At 40.0% G+C, this 22,464-nt stretch overlaps 2 protein-coding genes across 4 annotated transcripts in view; both read right to left on the bottom strand.

Annotated features, from left to right (window-relative positions):
• LOC146385497 (uncharacterized) overlaps positions 1-22,464 on the bottom strand; it is a 76,128-nt gene that overhangs the window by 4,243 nt on the left and 49,421 nt on the right. For both annotated transcript variants that reach the window (XM_084931265.1, XM_084931266.1), the window contains 5 exons: positions 22,081-22,158; positions 21,732-21,863; positions 21,423-21,563; positions 21,114-21,324; positions 20,756-20,831 (listed from right to left, as the gene is read on the bottom strand). In XM_084931265.1, the coding sequence (XP_084787391.1) occupies positions 20,756-20,831; positions 21,114-21,324; positions 21,423-21,563; positions 21,732-21,863; positions 22,081-22,158 (638 nt within the window). The remainder of the gene's footprint in view (positions 1-20,755; positions 20,832-21,113; positions 21,325-21,422; positions 21,564-21,731; positions 21,864-22,080; positions 22,159-22,464) is intronic.
• LOC146385498 (uncharacterized) lies at positions 6-20,468 on the bottom strand. 2 transcript variants are annotated; one of them, XM_084931247.1, is made up of 3 exons: positions 3,718-10,158; positions 983-2,749; positions 6-511 (listed from the first exon to the last, which is right to left on the bottom strand). In XM_084931247.1, exons 1-3 carry the CDS (start codon positions 3,766-3,768, stop codon positions 404-406), a joined length of 1,926 nt encoding a protein of 641 aa, XP_084787373.1. In that variant the 5' UTR covers positions 3,769-10,158; the 3' UTR covers positions 6-403. The 2 variants fall into 2 exon arrangements, 1 of the variants encoding a protein (XP_084787373.1); XR_014800514.1 differs by lacking the exon at positions 6-511 and having other exon boundaries at positions 2,641-2,749; positions 3,718-20,468.

The raw sequence follows: 22,464 nt of genomic DNA, 5'->3' as shown, positions 1-22,464 counted from the left end.
TATGAAGAAAACAAGACAACTAATAATCAGACAGGCTCATTTAGGTCAGTGAAATATTCACTTCTTTAACTGACAAATTAGTGCAACTGTATGTTCGAGTATAATAATGCACACAACTTTTAAGCAGTAATTCAGTGAGAAAACAGAGACTTCGGGACACAGGAAAAAACTTGCATTTTCAGATGTATTTTGTTAAATAAACCAAGAAAAAAAAGTGCTCACAGCAGCACAAAACTCTCAGGTTAGGCTCATACATGTTAATCAAGGGGTGTGTTATCTAATTTGAACCCATTTTCATCCTTTCTGTTAAGACTTCAGGTTGTTAGAAAATAAACATTTGTAACTTGACAGTGAAAGTTTTTAGCTTTCATTTAGTTGCCACACTGGTTTAAAACGTCATCAGTCATGCTAAATCAGATACCTGAATGACAACTCTTCTTTGTACTATTCTGGCAGTCAAAAATTCATCATCTGAACTTTCTGACATTGATCCAAGCTCAGCGTTGATCTCCTGACCAAGCAACACAAATCCATTGACATTTAATAATGAATGACAGCATGAATGGTAGGTTTGCAGGAAAGCAAGCAAGAAGCAGAGTGATATGTTGCACTTTCAGATGATTGCATGTCGTTTTGTACATTACACTGAAAGTACAACATGGCAGTCTATAATTAAACAAAAAAAGAAAATACACCATGCTCTTACCTAGATGACAATAAATGTGCCTACTGATGAAAAAAAAAGTAACTCATGTTATCACTGTGAGTGATCCTACTAGTTACAGGCAGCAAAGTGACATGCTAAGTTAGGATTAGTCAAATGTGAAATCAAAACAAATTAAGGGTTAGAAGGAGTTTTAGCTCCCATTCATGTGGCTACAGGGTTACCAGCAGTCATTCCTCTCTGAAGCAAATATAGTAATTTGGCCAAGCTCAGCTCTGGGGAAAACACTTGCAGGTTTTTTACCAACTCTCATCTTACCCTTGTCAGAGATTTATCAGTATCATGATATGCTGCAGTTTCACAGACAGGTGGTGGTTGTGAAGTCTCACACAAGGTGAATTCTTCATCTGATGTTTCTTGCATTTCTTCTCTCTTTACATCTACACGATAAAGAGGCTCATGGACAAAAGAAGCGTCTTCGTAATCTTCACTTCCAGAAGACAACAGTACTTTTTGATTCAACTTTTCCTGCACTCTAGAGTGATCCTGGGCTTGACCTCCACTTGACCTAGCTCTTGTCTCAGATTCATCGGGATCAGGCTCTGAGAAATCGGATGAACCCTGTTTGCAGTCAAAGTAAGGCTCTGGGTCAGAATATTCATTGGTTGGACTGTCTGCACCACTATGCACTATAGGACTGTATCCTGAAGGTATCTGAGTATAGGTAGATGAAATAGAGGAGGTCTCTGCATAGCCAGGTGGCAAGTTGTACTCTTCATCAGAGGCTGAAGAAGAATCAGTTTTGGGTTTGACTGAAGAAGACTCAGAGTCAAAACATTCATCGTCTACTGAAGTCAGAGATCCTTCTGAATGGTGTTCACTGGTCCTGTCCTCATCTGAAGATATTTTTAAGTTCCTTGATGAGGAATTGGGCACCAGTTCTTCAAAGCTGAAATTTCTTGCAGATATCACTGTCTCAGGAGTCAAATCAGAAAGAGACTGTGAAGACAAATCTTCATTATGTATACTGTCAACAGAGTTTGCTGCCCATAACTGAAGTCTATCTAGGATAATCTGTGATTCCTCTGTCACACCTTTAAAGTTATTAGATGGCATAGCTAATTCCTGTGCTTCTTGACTCTGAAGAATGTCAGTTGTAGCATCTTCCCAACAAATATCTTTCTCAGGTATGTCAGACTTGCTCTTTGTAGCAACTGAAGGAACTTTCTGAGTAGTATTTAGACCATGTGTGCTTAACTGAAATGCATCCACATGAAAGCTTGGTTGTTCCATTTCTTCACAAAGTCTTTGGGAAGATTCTGGGCTCGAAAGGGATTCATTAGAGGACTCAGAACTGTCTTTATGAAGACCAGAGCTTGATGGTACACTTGTGACAAGTTTTGTTACATTGGGAATGACTGAGACCATTTCATGTTCAAGCTGAATGGATGTCTGGAAATGTGGATGCTCTGTAATGGGAATATCTGGGTTATCTACTGCAAGCTGTGCAGCAGATGATAGATTGACTTTTAGCATATCACTATATTCTGCAGGGCCGTGATCCTGAAGGAAAATATCTTGGAACTCATACATTTGGTCAACTGCAGGGATCTCGTTGGTGGATTCAGATGAATGTGGTTTAAGTGCCTCTGGTCTAAACTTAAGTTTCATCTCCTCCAGATCTGACAGAAGCTGGTCAAGCTGAGGGGACCCAGACCCTGGTGGTGTTGGTGTGGATTCTGAGGACATGACAGTTGCAGCATCTGGGCTATCTTGAGCTGTTTGAGAGACTGATTCTAGAGTCATGAAGCTTGGTTTAACTAAGCCATAATCTTCACTTGTGGGAGATGACATTTTGTCTTTTTCCTGTGGTGCACTAATTTGATTGTTCACTGTGGTGTCAAATTGTACTTTACTCAAGTCAAAGTTAGCTGGAATTGGTAATTCTAGTTTTTTAGTGAAAACTGTATTTGAATCACATGGTAAGGATGGGGATTCTGCTGGAAAGACCTGCCTCTGTCCTAAATCAAGATTTTTTTGTTGTGAATCTTGTGAAATATTTGTCTTGGAAGATGCAGGTGACACCTGAAAGAAATGGTACAATGAAGTGGGAATTAAAAATAAATATCATGGGTGGTTTTGTTGTTGATTTAAGGAAGACTCCAATGACGCATGCATTTTTCAAGATTTTTCAAGGACAAGTTGGTGTTTTAAATACAAGAACAGTGAGCAATATTTTAAATAATTAAGTTCACTTGTAGCGCACATGCATATAAAACAGAATTAACATATTAAGAAATATGTTAATACATGTATTTAACAAGCAGCATGAGGTTTAAAAAGCATGGCATGACCTATTAAGATGCACATAGATATTTTTGAAATATTCTTCATAGCAGTACATAATTGACAAGACATTATATTACAACTATGATAGACTTGCAAAAATGAATAACAAAAGATTTGATTTACTGTGAAGATGAACATGCATAAGTATAGTATAAAGTCACTTCCATGTCATATAAAGTCAGCCATCCAGCAGTTTATAAAAATTGCTAGTGCATTTTGTTGAGCCGCATTACTGTAATAATAATTCCACTGATTCAAAAAACCTGCCCAAATGACACAAGCATTATAAGGAAAAGTTACAAAAACACATCAGGTGAAAATTTGAATCAACGCAACCAACCCAAGGTGTTGTGCCCCTGCCAATACATTTGAGAAAGCCAAATGTGTGGGTTTTAAATGTAAAAATTCTTTGACGGAGGATGTACTTTCAAAGAGGAAGAAAAATATCAGCTGTGGCAAATTTAGAATTCTGTGTTTTTTAACTGAACAGCTAAATATTGCAAAAAATTTGCTGCAACTACAGTAAATAAAAAATACATTTCTATTGGTAATCTCTATTAGTTTTGCTTCAGAGAAAGGGCATTCCATCTGTTCTAATGCAAACATGCCATGGTCAGAGAGCCATTGCTTGTTATTGGTGGAAGCTACTACTTATAAAAATCAACACTGCATTCACTGATATGCAACAGCCTTTGCTGCCTTACCAATGCCATGGAAATTTTTCTCTTGAACTTGATCGTGGATTTTCTTTTCATGGGCTTTTCATGTACTTTGGAAGATCAGTCTTGGACATGTGATATTGTTGTGTCCATTTTTGTTCATACACAAGTTGTATTCACTTCAGGGATTCTTTTTTCCTTGAGGTTGTTCATTGGAAAGCCTCCTCCAGCCAGGTACCATGATGAAAACCACTGTTTTCTACAGATGGCTTGTGACTCAAATGATGAAAACTGGCTGCGATGTGTGGTTTATTGTGATCTAATATAGACTTTTTGGCATTTAGGCTTTATTAAAAAACAAACTGAAAAAAGGTTATTTAAATCTTAGTAAAGAGTTATAGGTTTGTTTTCAGATGTTTCATTTTGTGTAGTCTTTGTTTCAAGATATGTATCTGTGACTGTAACTAATGTAGAGTGAAATCAGAATTTTGTATTCTATTTGAATGCTCTTCTATTTTTTCTTCTTACTTGCCAAAACCAACAGCAACAGATCCTCTGTCTGAACTAGCCTGCATGCCAGATATACTTGGGCAAGATAGTAACCCCAAGTTGCTCTTCGATGCATCCACTGGAGTGTGAATTTTAGACAGAAAGCAATTGCATAGAAAAAGAAAAAAAAAGTGCTTGTATGAGTGGGTGAATGAGGCAAGTTGTAGCGCTCCGAGTGCCTTGTCAGAGTAGAAAAGTGCTATATAAGAACCAGTCCATTTACTACTGCTTGAGCATAGGGCTTTGTCTGATTGTTGGGGAGTTTCACTCTAATCTGAATTTTAAATAATTTTAGTGATTGCAGGCAACAAATCATCAACAACTGACTGTGTACACCTTTTTTTGTACAGTACATTTATGGGGGACCCGTAGGATTGAATATTAAACTCTAAAGTATAGAGTGTACAATACACATTGTATACAATACAAACTAGTGTATACAATCGATAATATGGTCATATCACATAAAAGAAAAATAGCAAAACATAAATAATTGTTGTAACATTTTTGACATTTCTGTCTGTAAATTGGAGCTCTTTTAAGGTAGTGGATTCAAAATGTAATGCAAAGTATTTACATGTCTCGGCTATTAAATAGTGCAGCTATTTTCTCTGCAGCACAATTACTCATTGCATGATATGGCCTCAAACGCAAAGAGTGAAATGTTACAATAAACCCCATAGTCTGGGTTAGTTGTAACATATCCTGGGGTGAAATGTAACACAATGAAATAAGGGTACTAACAAAACATTAACATGTAATCTTTGTTTATTCAACACATGAATGCACTTAGAGCCATTTATGTAGCTATGTGTGTGTGTGACAGAATGCAGAAATCTAGCTTTTGAACATATACCAACCCCCCAAAAAAGACAAATTATGGAATTTTCTGCAACTGAATATTTCATTAATTTTGGTTGGTCTTTCTTGAGTTTGGCCTCATTGGCTCAGTGGGCATTATAACCTACAACTCTTGCACCAATTTTGAACATAACAATGAAGCTGAAAAAATGTAGTTGTTCACCAGCATCGCAATTCCATTACTTTTTATCATGGCTTACCTTGGTGTGGTTTGCAAAGTGCTTCAGAAAGATGAGGAAATCTGTTTCTCACACCCATCCTGATTTATTTCCACTACCAATACTTCCTACTGGTCCATCTCTGACACAGTGGTCTGCATAATGTATGTGTTGGAACACAAACAGTGGAGGAATTGTGTTGCCAATGGCATTAACCGCATATACAAAAGCGACCAGTGAACCTCTCTCTGCTGATGTCATTGCCCCAACTTGTTTAATATAAGTTAAAGTAATAGTGTGGTAAGTTGTAACATCTGCATTATTGTTACAACTAACCCAGACTGTTGCTGTTACAACTGACCCAGACTCCTATAGCCATGAACTAGCTAACATTACAGCCAATGGCTAAAACATTAGCACTAAAGACCTACACAGAATATATCCCCATAGACATACAAATAACATAATTTAAGTTTGATGAGTTTAACTGCAAAGCAGATAATGCTATTAGAAATTGAAATAAAGTAGAAAAACTTACTTTTTGGCATACAAATTACTTTTTTTCGTGTTAAATTGTCTGTGTTTGACAAAATGTGCTGATTTTTCACATGTGATAGCAGAACTGAGTTGGGCATGCACAGGATGAGTCACATCATTTGAAACTTAGCCCTGATTGGAGAAATTGGAAGTGTTACAACTGACCCACGTTACAACTATCCCCGGTCTCCCCTACCCAAAGGTCAGCCACAACATTGAAACTACCTGATATTTGGTAGACACCCAGCAAAACACCTATGGTCCACTTATGTATGCACATAGGATGTTACATGCAGGTTACACTATACAAGACTAGACCTTGACTAGACCTTACTCCAAAATGTGGCCTGCATTTCCAGCATTACAGCCTTAAGCCTGTGACAAAATCAGCAGACTTGAGCTTAATAAAACTTGACTAGCGTTAGGGGTGGGCAGTAGAAACGGTATACGGTAGAAACGATATAAATTTGGCCAACGGTAGAGATTTTGACTTATACCGCTCTACCGTGATAGCGCATGTTGACGGCGTCATCAAGCTGCGCCTGTTTTGGTCGAAAGCATTGCAGCAGCTGCAAACAACATCATCTGCAAATTATGCCGGGCGACAGTAATAGCAAAGAGACGAAGCACTTTTGGAATATGGGGAAAGCTAAAAACTGCGCTTCCTCCACTTCCGTACCATTGATTCAATAATGTTGAATTCTCTCGCAGCTGTTCTATTCCCATGTTGTTGCAGTATATTAATGACTAACCTCGTATTGTGGATGGATTACCTCAGTTGTTCTCCTGACTGAAGTTTGGTCCGTTTATAGCATCCTGCCATGCAATTGCATTTGTCCCTAACCACCAGAAACCCTCACGTTAACTTTTATCGAGTGGAAAAAGGTTAGCGTTCATCCTTCAGCTTCACTGTGCTAATGTTATGCTAACATAGCTGTTTTGCTAGCGATCACGTAGCACATCATTATATACCAGCTAGTCCAACTTCAGTAACCCTACAAAAATCATTGCTGTTTAGTTTTCTGTCTGTTTTCATTTATGTTGGAAGTCATAGCAGACCTGTACATTTTAATTTTTCAGAAATCTCTCAGTCAGAACATGCTATATCATGTTTAAGTGGAAACTAGCGAGCTAACTTCCTGCTAACTTCTAACTCCATTAAATTTAATAAATTCTGTTTTCATGGATGCCTGGATGTTAAACTTAATTGTTACACCTGGTAAAGCAGCAACACTGATTATTTTATTAAGGATGAAAGAATTTAGACAGTTTTTAACTCTGTGATGCCGCAGTGTTCGTTTGACTTTGGGACCTGAAGCAGACGGAGTTTTGGACCCAGATTACTCTGCGAGGCTCCTGACTACGGTAGCCGTAATGCTCCGGCAATCCATCAAGCTGTGCGCCTTCATAGCTTACCAAAGTCATACTAAAACATTTTTTGACAGATTTCTACGCGCCGTGTACCACATAAAATCAGTTCGAGGTCAGTAAGCACAACCAGAATTCAGACATAAGGCACCCTATCGATTTTTGAGAAAATGAAAGTATTTTAAGTATGCCTTATAGCGGGGGTAGGCAACCTTTCTGATGATGAGTACCATCTAAAATTTCCTCAGAAGTCAATGTGCCATATGATTGCATTAGCAATAAATTTAATAACTCTATATTAACAGTTACACACTATATAGAACAACTTTATAGAATTATGTTTGTTTGCAGATGTTTGCAGCTATCAGCGAATAGTTATCAGCTGTTTTGAAACAAAAAAAGATACTTTTTATCCATAACAAGAACTCCATAACAGCAAATGAACTGTACAACAGAAAATGCAAATGCTCTTTATGGTCTCCTCACAACAATGATAAGAAAAATAAACTGAGCCAATATGACATGTTTGTTAATACAGGGATACACATGTTAATGTGATCTCTGGTCTCCCACTCAGAGACACAGGTCTACAAGTGTCCAGCATGCAGACCGCTACCTGAGGACACTCTTCGTGTGAGAGAAAATCTGCTTACACAGATATGTAGAGCCAAATACTGTCAATAATGCCTCTGCAATGTTCTGAAGACAGTTAAACTTGTCAGGTAGTGATGTCCAGCAGGTGAAAATGCAAGCTCCATGAACACGCACAGCTACGGATTCCAGCTGCGTTCGTAGTTCTGCAAACTTTCACCCCCACAAAGTTGAGGTTTTCAGTTCAATCAGCTGCAGTTCAATGTCGCATTAACTGGCATTAACTCAGCCAGTTAATGCGAGACAAATCCAGCTGCTCATTAAAGCCTTCTGGTTTGATCAGTCTCGAGTCTACGGATGTATCCGTGTATTTCCGTGGTGCTGATGCTGCGCTGAGCGGACAGCTCCTGAAGCATTTAAAGTGTCGGAATGTGGAAATTTCAACATCGCTTGAAAAAACTGTCAGCTAGCAACGTCCCTCTCACCGGTAAGCTAAGTTATTTTTAGCCAATTACAAGTTGAATCTGGTAGTTGGGGTTGGGGTTGGGGTTACAGAGTTGGGGTTACAGAAGCGGCACAACTAGTGTGTCTATGTGAGCTAATTTGTGATGTGCACCGCTGGCCCAGCCATTTATTTTTTAATGCACCTTCTCAGATTAACTCACTGCATGTCGTGCCCAGGGCTGGACTGTGACAAAAGATCGGCCCGGGCATTTTGACTAGAGACCACCAGGTATTAAAGATATAAAGCCTTTGAATGAAAACAAACGCTGTGGTGACAGTGATGTACACTGTTTTGTTGGTATATGTATGATTTCTATACATTTTACGTCAGATAAAAACTTTGGTTATAAGATTCAGATAATTATTTAATAAAAGCTAGACATTTTTAAATGAGAATACGAAAGAAACATATTTCTTTGTGCCCCCCTTTCCCTGTTAATGCCCTACCTGGCCCCCTGGCAAAACTTTGCTAGACGATGTTGCTGTTGTTTAGCGCGACATCCGCTGGTTTCCTGTTTCTGGTGCAAAGTGGGCGATGAACAAGCATAGCCGATCAGCTGATCATTGATTAGTTTCATGATTGAAGTAGCAACAGGAGAGGGAGGGGGAGAGAGTGAGAGAAGAAGAAACAGCTGTGCAGCGTAAAGACGCAGAAAAACTCCAGCTTTGTGTCTTTTTCCATTTTAGCTGAAGTACGGGACAAACTGTGTTCCTTTTCAGCTCAATACGAAACGCGTAATATTTTCTCTGAATATGGGATGATTCTGTTTTTTACGGGATGGTTGGCAACTCTACTAACTAACCTTATGAATAAAATAAAGTTCACTATCAGTAACATCATAGCACCTGCCCAGCTGTATAGAAACTCCGCCAGCTAGTACGCAGTACGGGTTATTGTAACTGACTGTAAAAAGTCAGCACAACGAAAATAAACTACACCTAAACTTGGTTTTTCTATGACCCAGATAGACTGCAGGTCATAACGTCTTACCTGAAGTTCAGTTCACCTGACACTCGGACCAGCGGCTGCCTCGGGTCTCTCCTCCTGCCCCCCCTTTCCCTCATCCACCCGCTGGCCTCTGTGGAAGCTCCGCCATAGCCACCACCAAACAACTGAGTTATTTTTACACATCGACCAGCATCTGGCCAATCCACCACCTTTCATTGTTTATACCGTTACAAAAATAAATAAATAAATAATCGGCCCATAAAAACGAAAAATCACCCGGTATGTCAGATGGCCAGTCCAGATATGGTCGTGCCATCAGTTAACCCTTGGCACGCGTGCCCAGGGTTGTCGACCCCTGCCTTATAGTGTGTAAAGTATGTTATACAGAAGAAAAGAATATATCGCGATATATATCGTTACCGCACATGCTTCAAATTATACCATGATATGGATTTTAGGCCATATTGACCAGCCCTAACTGGCGTGGATAATCATTAAACATTACACATTAGGGAACATGAAAGGCTTGGTCAAACAAAAAAACAAACCCCCCTCAAAATTAGGGCTCGAAATACAACCACATTCACTAAAAAAGGCAACAGTTGAAAACACATAAGGGAACATTAAGCTCATTTTGAGTTAATCCCATGATCCTAGTAGTACCTAGCAGCCCTAGGAGTAACTAGTTGGCCTTACTTGCATTGAGGAAAAGAGCATAAGGACTAAGGAATAAAGGAATAAAGGAATAAAGGATAAATAGAATATATGTGTAGGGGAATCACACAGTTTATCATAAATTAACTTCATAAGTCAAGATTACGGGTGTCTTCAGCATTGCAATAGAGATGCTTGAAGATCCTAACACAATAGTTGTTATGCAAAAAAAGATGACTGGTGACTGGTGAAAAACTAGAGAAAAAAAACTGAACCATTTTAGTTACTATTGCGTCAGGATGTTTTTTTGTGATGTTCAACTGACTTGACTAAACAGGTGGATGGTTTCAGAAAATCTAATATCACAACAAGGACATTTTCCTTTATACATTGGATCAGAAAGATGTGACATTAGTTTGGGAAAACAAACTTTGTTTTGTATGCTAGAATCACTAACATATCTCATTTCATATGACTGTGATGGCAAGGAATGCAAAGATGAAGTGTGTACCTGGGTATGGTTTTTATTAACTAATAGGTTTTGAGAAGATAGAGGTTCAAAATCTGATGAAAAAGCCTTGGCTGAAGTTGATTTTTCTCTGAAAGCATGACTTGATTTTCGGGACGAAGTTGTGTCGCGTTCATTTTCTGGGGACGAAGGGCTATTATTTGATAAAGAATCGGTACCAAAATCAGATGAATGTGACTGAGAGGACACTGGTCTGATCTCATCAAACATAATTTCCAGACACAAATCAGAATCTTCCCAGTCTGAAAATGCTGATTCTGGTGTAACCGACCTTTGCCCTAACAATTCCGCATTACATTCATTATGGGGACATCTGAACTGAGGAACAGGTGAGTCCAGAGAGAGCGGCCTAAATTCACCTTCAGACTCTAGCGATTCAGGAGACTGGGGCCTTAATTCTGCCACCCACTCGTCTAGAAGATAAAGGGTATGTTCTGTATCAGATGCTTCTGATGGTGAAGACGCAGAAGGCATAGTTCTCAAGTCACTACTTTGGAAGTCAAATAAAGTGTCACATTTGTTGTCATGTGTAAAGCCTCGCACAACCTGTGCATAGGTCAAAGTTCTTGAAGCAGGCAGCAAAGGGGAAGATTTTACAGTAAGAGCTGAGTGTTTAACTTCAACATTTGAAGAGTAGGAATCTGGTGAATCTGGTCTGTTGTCTTCAAACATTTGTACAAGACAAGATTCTAAATCATCATTATCGGACATTGTTGAAAGAGGTGACGTGGGCCTATTTTCAGAATATTGCAAGTAGTAGTTACAATGTTGACTGATTGTTGGACTTAACATCATGGAAGAAGAATGAGGACATTGATGAACTGACACCACAGATTCTGGGGAGGATGCTCCAAAGTCTGCCAGCCAACTGTTCAAGAGTGAAAAGTCCGAACCAGGAGACACAAACTCTGGAGACAACGCTCTATTATCTGACAACAAATCCAGACTAAAATCAGATGAATGTGACTGAGAGGACACTGGTCTGATCTCATCAAACATAATTTCCAGACACAAATGAGAATCTTCCCAGTCTGAAAATGCTGATTCTGGTGTAACCGACCTTTGCCCTAACAATTCCGCATTACATTCATTATGGGGACATCTGAACTGAGGAACAGGTGAGTCCGGAGAGAGTGGCCTAAATTCACCTTCAGACTCTAGCGATTCAGGAGACTGGGGCCTTAATTCTGCCACCCACTCGTCTAGAAGATAAAGGGTATGTTCTGTATCAGATGCTTCTGATAACGAAGACGCAGAAGGCATAGTTCTCAAGTCACTACTTTGGAAGTCAAATAAAGTGTCACATTCGTTGTCATGTGTAAAGCCTCGCACAACCTGTGCATAGGTCAAAGTTCTTGAAGCAGGCAGCAAAGGGGATGATTTTACAGTAAGAGCTGAGTGTTTAACTTCAACATTTGAAGAGTAGGAATCTGGTGAATCTGGTCTGTTGTCTTCAAACATTTGTGCAAGACAAGATTCTAAATCATCATTATCGGACATTGTTGAAAGAGGTGACGTGGGCCTATTTTCAGAATATTGCAAGTAGTAGTTACAATGTTGACTGATTGTTGGACTTAACATCATGGAAGAAGAATGAGGACATTGATGAACTGACACCACAGATTCTGGGGAGGATGCTCTAAAGTCTGCCAGCCAACTGTTCAAGAGTGAAAAGTCCGAACCAGGAGACACAAACTCTGGAGACAACGCTCTATGATCTGACAACAAATCCAGACTAAAATCAGATGAATGTGACTGAGAGGACACTGGTCTGATCTCATCAAACATAATTTCCAGACACAAATGAGAATCTTCCCAGTCTGAAAATGCTGATTCTGGTGTAACCGACCTTTGCCCTAACAATTCCGCATTACATTCATTATGGGGACATCTGAACTGAGGAACAGGTGAGTCCGGAGAGAGCGGCCTAAATTCACCTTCAGACTCTAGCGATTCAGGAGACTGGGGCCTTAATTCTGCCACCCACTCGTCTAGAAGATAAGGGGTATGTTCTGTATCAGATGCTTCTGATGGTGAAGATGCAGAAGGCATAGTTCTCAAGTCACTACTTTGGAAGTCAAATAAAGTGTCACATTTGTTGTCATGTGTAAAGCCTCGCACAACCTGTGCATAGGTCAAAGTTCTTGAAGCAGGCAGCAAAGGGGATGATTTTACAGTAAGAGCTGAGTGTTTAACTTCAACATTTGAAGAGTAGGAATCTGGTGAATCTGGTCTGTTGTCTTCAAACATTTGTGCAAGACAAGATTCTAAATCATCATTATCGGACATTGTTGAAAGAGGTGACGTGGGCCTATTTTCAGAATATTGCAAGTAGTAGTTACAATGTTGACTGATTGTTGGACTTAACATCATGGAAGAAGAATGAGGACATTGATGAACTGACACCACAGATTCTGGGGAGGATGCTCTAAAGTCTGCCAGCCAACTGTTCAAGAGTGAAAAGTCCGAACCAGGAGACACAAACTCTGGAGACAACGCTCTATGATCTGACAACAAATCCAGACTAAAATCAGATGAATGTGACTGAGAGGACACTGGTCTGATCTCATCAAACATAATTTCCAGACACAAATGAGAATCTTCCCAGTCTGAAAATGCTGATTCTGGTGTAACCGACCTTTGCCCTAACAATTCCGCATTACATTCATTATGGGGACATCTGAACTGAGGAACAGGTGAGTCCGGAGAGAGCGGCCTAAATTCACCTTCAGACTCTAGCGATTCAGGAGACTGGGGCCTTAATTCTGCCACCCACTCGTCTAGAAGATAAGGGGTATGTTCTGTATCAGATGCTTCTGATGGTGAAGATGCAGAAGGCATAGTTCTCAAGTCACTACTTTGGAAGTCAAATAAAGTGTCACATTTGTTGTCATGTGTAAAGCCTCGCACAACCTGTGCATAGGTCAAAGTTCTTGAAGCAGGCAGCAAAGGGGAAGATTTTACAGTAAGAGCTGAGTGTTTAACTTCAACATTTGAAGAGTAGGAATCTGGTGAATCTGGTCTGTTGTCTTCAAACATTTGTGCAAGACAAGATTCTAAATCATCATTATCGGACATTGTTGAAAGAGGTGACGTGGGCCTATTTTCAGAATATTGCAAGTAGTAGTTACAATGTTGACTGATTGTTGGACTTAACATCATGGAAGAAGAATGAGGACATTGATGAAGTGACACCACAGATTCTGGGGAGGATGCTCCAAAGTCTGCCAGCCAACTGTTCAAGAGTGAAAAGTCCGAACCAGGAGACACAAACTCTGGAGACAACGCTCTATTATCTGACAACAAATCCAGACTAAAATCAGATGAATGTGACTGAGAGGACACTGGTCTGATCTCATCAAACATAATTTCCAGACACAAATGAGAATCTTCCCACTCTGAAAATGCTGATTCTGGTGTAACCGACCTTTGCCCTAACAATTCCGCATTACATTCATTATGGGGACATCTGAACTGAGGAACAGGTAAGTCCGGAGAGAGCGGCCTAAATTCACCTTCAGACTCTAGCGATTCAGGAGACTGGGGCCTTAATTCTGCCACCCACTCGTCTAGAAGATAAGGGGTATGTTCTGTATCAGATGCTTCTGATGGTGAAGATGCAGAAGGCATAGTTCTCAAGTCACTACTTTGGAAGTCAAATAAAGTGTCACATTTGTTGTCATGTGTAAAGCCTTGCACAACCTGTGCATAGGTCAAAGTTCTTGAAGCAGGCAGCAAAGGGGATGATTTTACAGTAAGAGCTGAGTGTTTAACTTCAACATTTGAAGAGTAGGAATCTGGTGAATCTGGTCTGTTGTCTTCAAACATTTGTGCAAGACAAGATTCTAAATCATCATTATCGGACATTGTTGAAAGAGGTGACGTGGGCCTATTTTCAGAATATTGCAAGTAGTAGTTACAATGTTGACTGATTGTTGGACTTAACATCATGGAAGAAGAATGAGGACATTGATGAACTGACACCACAGATTCTGGGGAGGATGCTCTAAAGTCTGCCAGCCAACTGTTCAAGAGTGAAAAGTCCAAACCAGGAGACACAAACTCTGGAGACAACGCTCTATGATCTGACAACAAATCCAGACTAAAATCAGATGAATGTGACTGAGAGGACACTGGTCTGATCTCATCAAACATAATTTCCAGACACAAATGAGAATCTTCCCAGTCTGAAAATGCTGATTCTGGTGTAACCGACCTTTGCCCTAACAATTCCGCATTACATTCATTATGGGGACATCTGAACTGAGGAACAGGTGAGTCCGGAGAGAGCGGCCTAAATTCACCTTCAGACTCTAGCGATTCAGGAGACTGGGGCCTTAATTCTGCCACCCACTCGTCTAGAAGATAAGGGGTATGTTCTGTATCAGATGCTTCTGATGGCGAAGACGCAGAAGGCATAGTTCTCAAGTCACTACTTTGGAAGTCAAATAAAGTGTCACATTTGTTGTCATGTGTAAAGCCTCGCACAACCTGTGCATAGGTCAAAGTTCTTGAAGCAGGCAGCAAAGGGGATGATTTTACAGTAAGAGCTGAGTGTTTAACTTCAACATTTGAAGAGTAGGAATCTGGTGAATCTGGTCTGTTGTCTTCAAACATTTGTGCAAGACAAGATTCTAAATCATCATTATCGGACATTGTTGAAAGAGGTGACGTGGGCCTATTTTCAGAATATTGCAAGTAGTAGTTACAATGTTGACTGATTGTTGGACTTAACATCATGGAAGAAGAATGAGGACATTGATGAACTGACACCACAGATTCTGGGGAGGATGCTCTAAAGTCTGCCAGCCAACTGTTCAAGAGTGAAAAGTCCAAACCAGGAGACACAAACTCTGGAGACAACGCTCTATGATCTGACAACAAATCCAGACTAAAATCAGATGAATGTGACTGAGAGGACACTGGTCTGATCTCATCAAACATAATTTCCAGACACAAATGAGAATCTTCCCAGTCTGAAAATGCTGATTCTGGTGTAACCGACCTTTGCCCTAACAATTCCGCATTACATTCATTATGGGGACATCTGAACTGAGGAACAGGTGAGTCCAGAGAGAGCGGCCTAAATTCACCTTCAGACTCTAGCGATTCAGGAGACCGGGGCCTTAATTCTGCCACCCACTCGTCTAGAAGATAAAGGGTATGTTCTGTATCAGATGCTTCTGATGGTGAAGATGCAGAAGGCATAGTTCTCAAGTCACTACTTTGGAAGTCAAATAAAGTGTCACATTTGTTGTCATGTGTAAAGCCTCTCACAACCTGTGCATAGGTCAAAGTTCTTGAAGCAGGCAGCAAAGGGGATGATTTTACAGTAAGAGCTGAGTGTTTAACTTCAACATTTGAAGAGTAGGAATCTGGTGAATCTGGTCTGTTGTCTTCAAACATTTGTGCAAGACAAGATTCTAAATCATCATTATCGGACATTGTTGAAAGAGGTGACGTGGGCCTATTTTCAGAATATTGCAAGTAGTAGTTACAATGTTGACTGATTGCTGGACTTAACATCATGGAAGAAGAATGAGGACATTGATGAACTGACACCACAGATTCTGGGGAGGATGCTCTAAAGTCTGCCAGCCAACTGTTCAAGAGTGAAAAGTCCAAACCAGGAGACACAAACTCTGGAGACAACGCTCTATGATCTGACAACAAATCCAGACTAAAATCAGATGAATGTGACTGAGAGGACACTGGTCTGATCTCATCAAACATAATTTCCAGACACAAATGAGAATCTTCCCAGTCTGAAAATGCTGATTCTGGTGTAACCGACCTTTGCCCTAACAATTCCGCATTACATTCATTATGGGGACATCTGAACTGAGGAACAGGTGAGTCCGGAGAGAGCGGCCTAAATTCACCTTCAGACTCTAGCGATTCAGGAGACTGTGGCCTTAATTCTGCCACCCACTCGTCTAGAAGATAAGGGGTATGTTCTGTATCAGATGCTTCTGATGGCGAAGACGCAGAAGGCATAGTTCTCAAGTCACTACTTTGGAAGTCAAATAAAGTGTCACATTTGTTGTCATGTGTAAAGCCTCGCACAACCTGTGCATAGGTCAAAGTTCTTGAAGCAGGCAGCAAAGGGGATGATTTTACAGTAAGAGCTGAGTGTTTAACTTCAACATTTGAAGAGTAGGAATCTGGTGAATCTGGTCTGTTGTCTTCAAACATTTGTGCAAGACAAGATTCTAAATCATCATTATCGGACATTGTTGAAAGAGGTGACGTGGGCCTATTTTCAGAATATTGCAAGTAGTAGTTACAATGTTGACTGATTGTTGGACTTAACATCATGGAAGAAGAATGAGGACATTGATGAACTGACACCACAGATTCTGGGGAGGATGCTCTAAAGTCTGCCAGCCAACTGTTCAAGAGTGAAAAGTCCGAACCAGGAGACACAAACTCTGGAGACAACGCTCTATTATCTGACAACAAATCCAGACTAAAATCAGATGAATGTGACTGAGAGGACACTGGTCTGATCTCATCAAACATAATTTCCAGACACAAATCAGAATCTTCCCAGTCTGAAAATGCTGATTCTGGTGTAACCGACCTTTGCCCTAACAATTCCGCATTACATTCATTATGGGGACATCTGAACTGAGGAACAGGTGAGTCCGGAGAGAGCGGCCTAAATTCACCTTCAGACTCCAACGATTCAGGAGACTGTGGCCTTAATTCTGCCACCCACTCGTCTAGAAGATAAAGGGCATGTTCTGTATCAGATGCTTCTGATGGCAAAGACGCAGAAGGCATAGTTCTCAAGTCACTACTTTGGAAGTCAAATAAAGTGTCACATTCGTTGTCATGAGTAAAGCCTCGCACAACCTGTGCATAGGTCAAAGTTCTTGAAGCAGGCAGCAAAGGGGATGATTTTACAGTAAGAGCTGAGTGTTTAACTTCAACATTTGAAGAGTAGGAATCTGGTGAATCTGGTCTGTTGTCTTCAAACATTTGTGCAAGACAAGATTCTAAATCATCATTATCGGACATTGTTGAAAGAGGTGACGTGGGCCTATTTTCAGAATATTGCAAGTAGTAGTTACAAGGTCGACTGATTGTTGGACTTAACATCATGGAAGAAGAATGAGGACATTGATGAACTGACACCAAAGATTCTGGGGAGGATGCTCTAAAGTCTGCCAGCCAACTGTTCAAGAGTGAAAAGTCCAAACCAGGAGACACAAACTCTGGAGACAACGCTCTATGATCTGACAACAAATCCAGACTAAAATCAGATGAATGTGACTGAGAGGACACTGGTCTGATCTCATCAAACATAATTTCCAGACACAAATGAGAATCTTCCCAGTCTGAAAATGCTGATTCTGGTGTAACCGACCTTTGCCCTAACAATTCCGCATTACATTCATTATGGGGACATCTGAACTGAGGAACAGGTGAGTCCGGAGAGAGCGGCCTAAATTCACCTTCATACTCTAGCGATTCAGGAGACTGGGGCCTTAATTCCGCCACCCACTCGTCTAGAAGATAAAGGGTATGTTCTGTATCAGATGCTTCTGATGGCGAAGACGCAGAAGGCATAGTTCTCAAGTCACTACTTTGGAAGTCAAATAAAGTGTCACATTTGTTGTCATGTGTAAAGCCTCGCACAACCTGTGCATAGGTCAAAGGTCTTGAAGCAGGCCCTAGCAATTCTTCATTGTACTCATTATGGGGACATCTGAACTGAGTAACAGGTGAGTCAGGAGAGAGAGGACTAAATTCATCATCAGACTCCAATGATTCAGGAGATTTTGGCCGCAATCTTGGGCATGATTTTATATTAAAAGCTGAGCGTGTAAGTTCAATATCTGAAGAGTAGAAATCTTTTGAATTTTTTTTGTTATCCTCAAAAACTTGTGTAGGTACTGTTCTCAAGTCACTGATAAGGGTTAACTCCTTTTCAGTTAGAGGGCATACGGTTCCCAAACTTTTTGTATCTTCAGGAAATACATAATCCCTCTGTTTTCCTAGCGATGTATGTGAAATTTTCAAACATGGCCTTAGTCCTTCCTTCTCAGTTGTGAATAATGCATACTGACAGTCTTTGTTTACAGTTTCATTTAAGGGTTTTTTTGTGTTAGAGAATTGAGTTATCGTTGGAAAGTCCAAAATGTATTTTGGTCTCTCCACTAAGTCAAACACAAGTGGTTGGGCTAAAGATATTTTTTGCAAGTTGTCACAAGTTTCAAGTTTTTGGTGTTGGTCTTTGGTAGGTGATAATTCTTTCACCGAAGTCAAATTTATAGTCTCTTTCATTCCATTGTATTCTGGAGCCAATTTTGGCTTTGTTGTTAAATCTTCAACTGACTTCCCTGGTAATGAATTATTTTCTAAAGATTCTGCTTCCAGCTTTGAAAACCAGTAATCAAGGTAAGATTGACTCTTTTCCTCTCTTAATTTTTGGACTCCAGAAACTAGTGGACTAAATTGAAATGACTCTTCTTCTTTAGCTGAACAGCCCAAGTCTTCAGTGTCAATGATTTTGACTTCTACACATGTAAGAGTAGATGAATCCATAATTGGTATTTCTCGTCCTTTCATGTGACATATCAATGAATCTGATGCATCTGTGGTTTTATCATCTCGCCATTTATTAAGATGAGATGAGCAATTCTTTATAGTATATTGCTTGACATCACATGCTTTATGTTGGTGCTGTGAAGCAGAAAAATGTGGTGGAAGATAAACTGATGTGGCAGATTGCTGGGGGACAGACGGAGGGCAATTACAATCTACATAATCCTCCATCAAAGGGCTACTTTGACCTGCTTCCTTTACACTGAATTTATGGTAAGAAGTTGACATCAGGGATGGTGAGGATGGATTTTCTCCTGAATACTGTAAATAATAATGACAGTGTTGATTCATTAGCTGTGTGCGAATTGGCTGTGACAGCAATAGTTCAAGAAATGAAAAACTGCACTGAGAAGTTTGCGATTGTGGGGAAGTTGGTCGGCAATCCCTATCTGTAGATAAATAGTCATGAATAGCTGCACACAAGTCAGGTGAAGATATTCCTTTGTGAACTGAAAGATCATATTCATTTTCTACTATCACAGGTGAGAATGTTCTGGATTCTTTCTTTAAATGTTCACCCTCATGTCTTGGACTATATTTAGAGATTAGATAGTCATTTGATACTGGTCTAGAGTGTGAAATTACAGGAACAAAAGCCTTTGACCCAAAAAGCGGTTTGAGGTCGTAACTACATGACTCACAGGTGTTATATTCATTTTCAGTGAAGTTGTTTGTAACTTCTGGAGAACTACAACTCTCAGACATAACAGAGAGTGCATAAGTCTCATCAAATATACTTGAAAAGTCTGGAGGTAATACTCTTTCCCCACCCTGAGGAGAGTCAGGTGACATTGCTCTATAATCACTAACTGACATGACAGATTCGGGGGATGACAATCTAGGTACAGATTCATTTAACATCCATGCATCTGGAAGGAAGTGACCACTTTCATTAGCGGGAGAAAGGGAGCCACACTGCTCTTCAGATGCTAAAGAATCAGGGGTCAATCGGCTGCAGTCTATAAAAGTGGAAGGTAATGTGATACCACACTCAGGTGTTTGTAGTGTGAGATAAGTGACAGGCTGGAAATAGTGGAAAGACAAATTCTCTGGCTCAGTAATGCAGGACCTGTTTGCTTCTGCTACAACATTGTTACTGTTTGGAGTAGTAGAATAACAATTACAGATCATCTCAGTTGAGTCACAAGCCATACAATGAGGGCGACAGGTTGTCTGACTGCATGGCATCATTGTCTGTATGCCATTTTTAAATGGATTCACGTTGCTGGACTTAGCTGTTGCAATATTGAGTTCAGTTGCCTGCATATCAGCATTATCATCAATGAAGGGCAAGTTTTCCAGAATGACTTCACTATATATATTGCACTTTGTTATTTCTTCTTTGCTTAACTTGAAGGGTTTGGTGTCCATGTCCACACCTGAAACCTGTGTGGTCTTGTCATGACTATAGAGTACTCTCTTGAACTGGGCTGTGATCTCACTAGAACTGGCTGGATCTCTACTGCAAAACAAGGGTGCACAATGTAATTCATTACAAAGCTTACTGACATCAGTTTCAATTTTGTCTGACTCTGACAGCCTCAGAGTAAAGTCTCTGACAGAAAAAGATGAGTGAGATGAGTGAATTTCACAGGATTGACCTTGCTTGTCTTCATAACCACAGTGCTCTAGGCTTTGACCATCTTTGACTTGAGCTCCACCTTGGAAAGAGCTGATGAAATGAGCTTCCTGGTCTTTCACTTTGGGGTCATAAACCTGAGTTGCTTGGCTCCCAAATGCAGCTTCTTTTGAAGTGGGCTGCATACTTACTTGCTCATCTAAGTTGTCTTGACTTGATTCACGTGTAATTACATCCTCAGAGGTCCACAAGTTAGGATTCAACTCACTGCAGAACAAAAAGAAAGATACGTCACAAAATCTGACTTTGATGATAAATGTGCGTCTCAGAGTCCTAATCTGACAAGCTAAAAGGGAAACACACCCAAAGAACTGCACCCACTATATGACACAAAGAACAGCCTGAAGCAGGATAGGACACTGTTCTGTTTCCTGAGGACAACTTGGTGGGAAACATTAGGCTTGAGAAAAGGAGTAGTTTGATCTGACATTGTGTTGCACTGCCAGTGCATTTTGCAGAGTCAGGAATATTTTCAAATGAATAACTTACTGCGGGATTTCAAGCTCCTCCAATAGGTCACCATGCATGCTCTCTGAATGGATCTGTCCAACAGGCTCTGCCCACGAAGGAATATCCAGTAGGGAAGCGACTGAGAGGTCCTCTTCTGAAACAGCTGGGGGTGGTCTGCGATCTGACTCCACTTTTCTCATGACTCTGGGGCTATCTGCATCCTCTTGGACTGAAGATAAGGCTACTGACACTAAAAACAACATATATATGTATATATATGAATGAACGTAAACACACAGGGAGCTTGGTGTAAGGTAGGGTTTTCAGTGTGCTAAGAAGTACAACTACCTTCACTGTGATCCAGTGTCTTCTCTATCTCTGCATAAGTTCTAGATGTTTGCTCTTGAACTGACTTGTTCATCTGGGTTTCAATAAGATGAACAATGTCCATGCGGTTGATCTTAGTCAGCCTCTTAATCAGACAGTCCTCTGTGGAAGAATCAATAATTTATTAATAGATGACTAGAAGACATTCATTTCTATTACGTAAAAACTGAAAATATAACATTTGTATTCAATCAGCGATTTGAATATGGGTCTACCAAATGCACAAATAATTTCATAAAGGCATATCTGGCAGGACAAAATGCTATGGACCTGTGGCGTGTTTTCCCTCACGTTCAACCCAGCGCTGCAGTAAAGCATGGCTCTGCTCTTGGAGGGAATTAGGATTCTCTGTTCTCACTAGCTGAATATCATCTTCACTGAATTCCAGTTCTCTTGCAAGTTCTTGAGAGGTGGAGAACAAATCAAATAACAAAAGAGTTGAATTATGTATAATATCATCTGTTCCTGATGATGAATAGTTGAGTTAAAGTTAAAATAACATTTGAAAAATGCAGTAAATACAGCCTCTACCTAAAATACAGCCTCTTCCTAAAGTACATTGCATATTTAAAATTTAAAATATAAAACTTAAAATTAATTGCATAATTTGACAGCTTACCAGTCCAGCTGAAGCCAAGAAGATCTGAAATGATAGCTAATGTCTCCTCTTTCCTGTCAGCATCTTCCTGCCAATCGACTAAAAAAAATGCCAACATAGCCAAACATTAAATGTTAACAACTCCTGAAGTGAAAATATACTGAGTAAAATTTTATTTTACATATTGCAGGTATATGTTATGTGAATGTGTACGTGTCAAATAATATTTCACGAGGATTCTATGCTATAGGCTGTAAAATAAATGTAGATCTGTAATAATGACGTAGATGATAACATAAAGGCTGAAATTTGATACGAATTAATGTTTTCTTACAAATGACTAGTCACGGTCAGCACATCATGCTTTTCAGTCATTAGTGTAAGTAATGTTATAGATCTGCTTTT

The sequence above is a fragment of the Perissodus microlepis genome, chromosome 6, assembly GCF_051167445.1.
Source record: "Perissodus microlepis isolate ML-2025 ecotype Zambia chromosome 6, ASM5116744v1, whole genome shotgun sequence".
NCBI lineage: Eukaryota > Metazoa > Chordata > Actinopteri > Cichliformes > Cichlidae > Perissodus > Perissodus microlepis.
This window is presented reverse-complemented; position numbering and strand designations above follow the sequence as displayed.

Coding starts and splice junctions, on each gene's coding strand:
- LOC146385498 (XM_084931247.1), bottom strand. CDS start 3,768: ATGAAAAGAAAATCCACGATCAAGTTCAAGAGAAAAATTTCCATGGCA. Junction 2,750..3,717: donor GAAAAATTTCCATGGCATTG/GTAAGGCAGCAA, acceptor CATTTCTTTCAG/GTGTCACCTGCATCTTCCAA. Junction 512..982: donor CTGATAAATCTCTGACAAGG/GTAAGATGAGAG, acceptor TTGCTTGGTCAG/GAGATCAACGCTGAGCTTGG.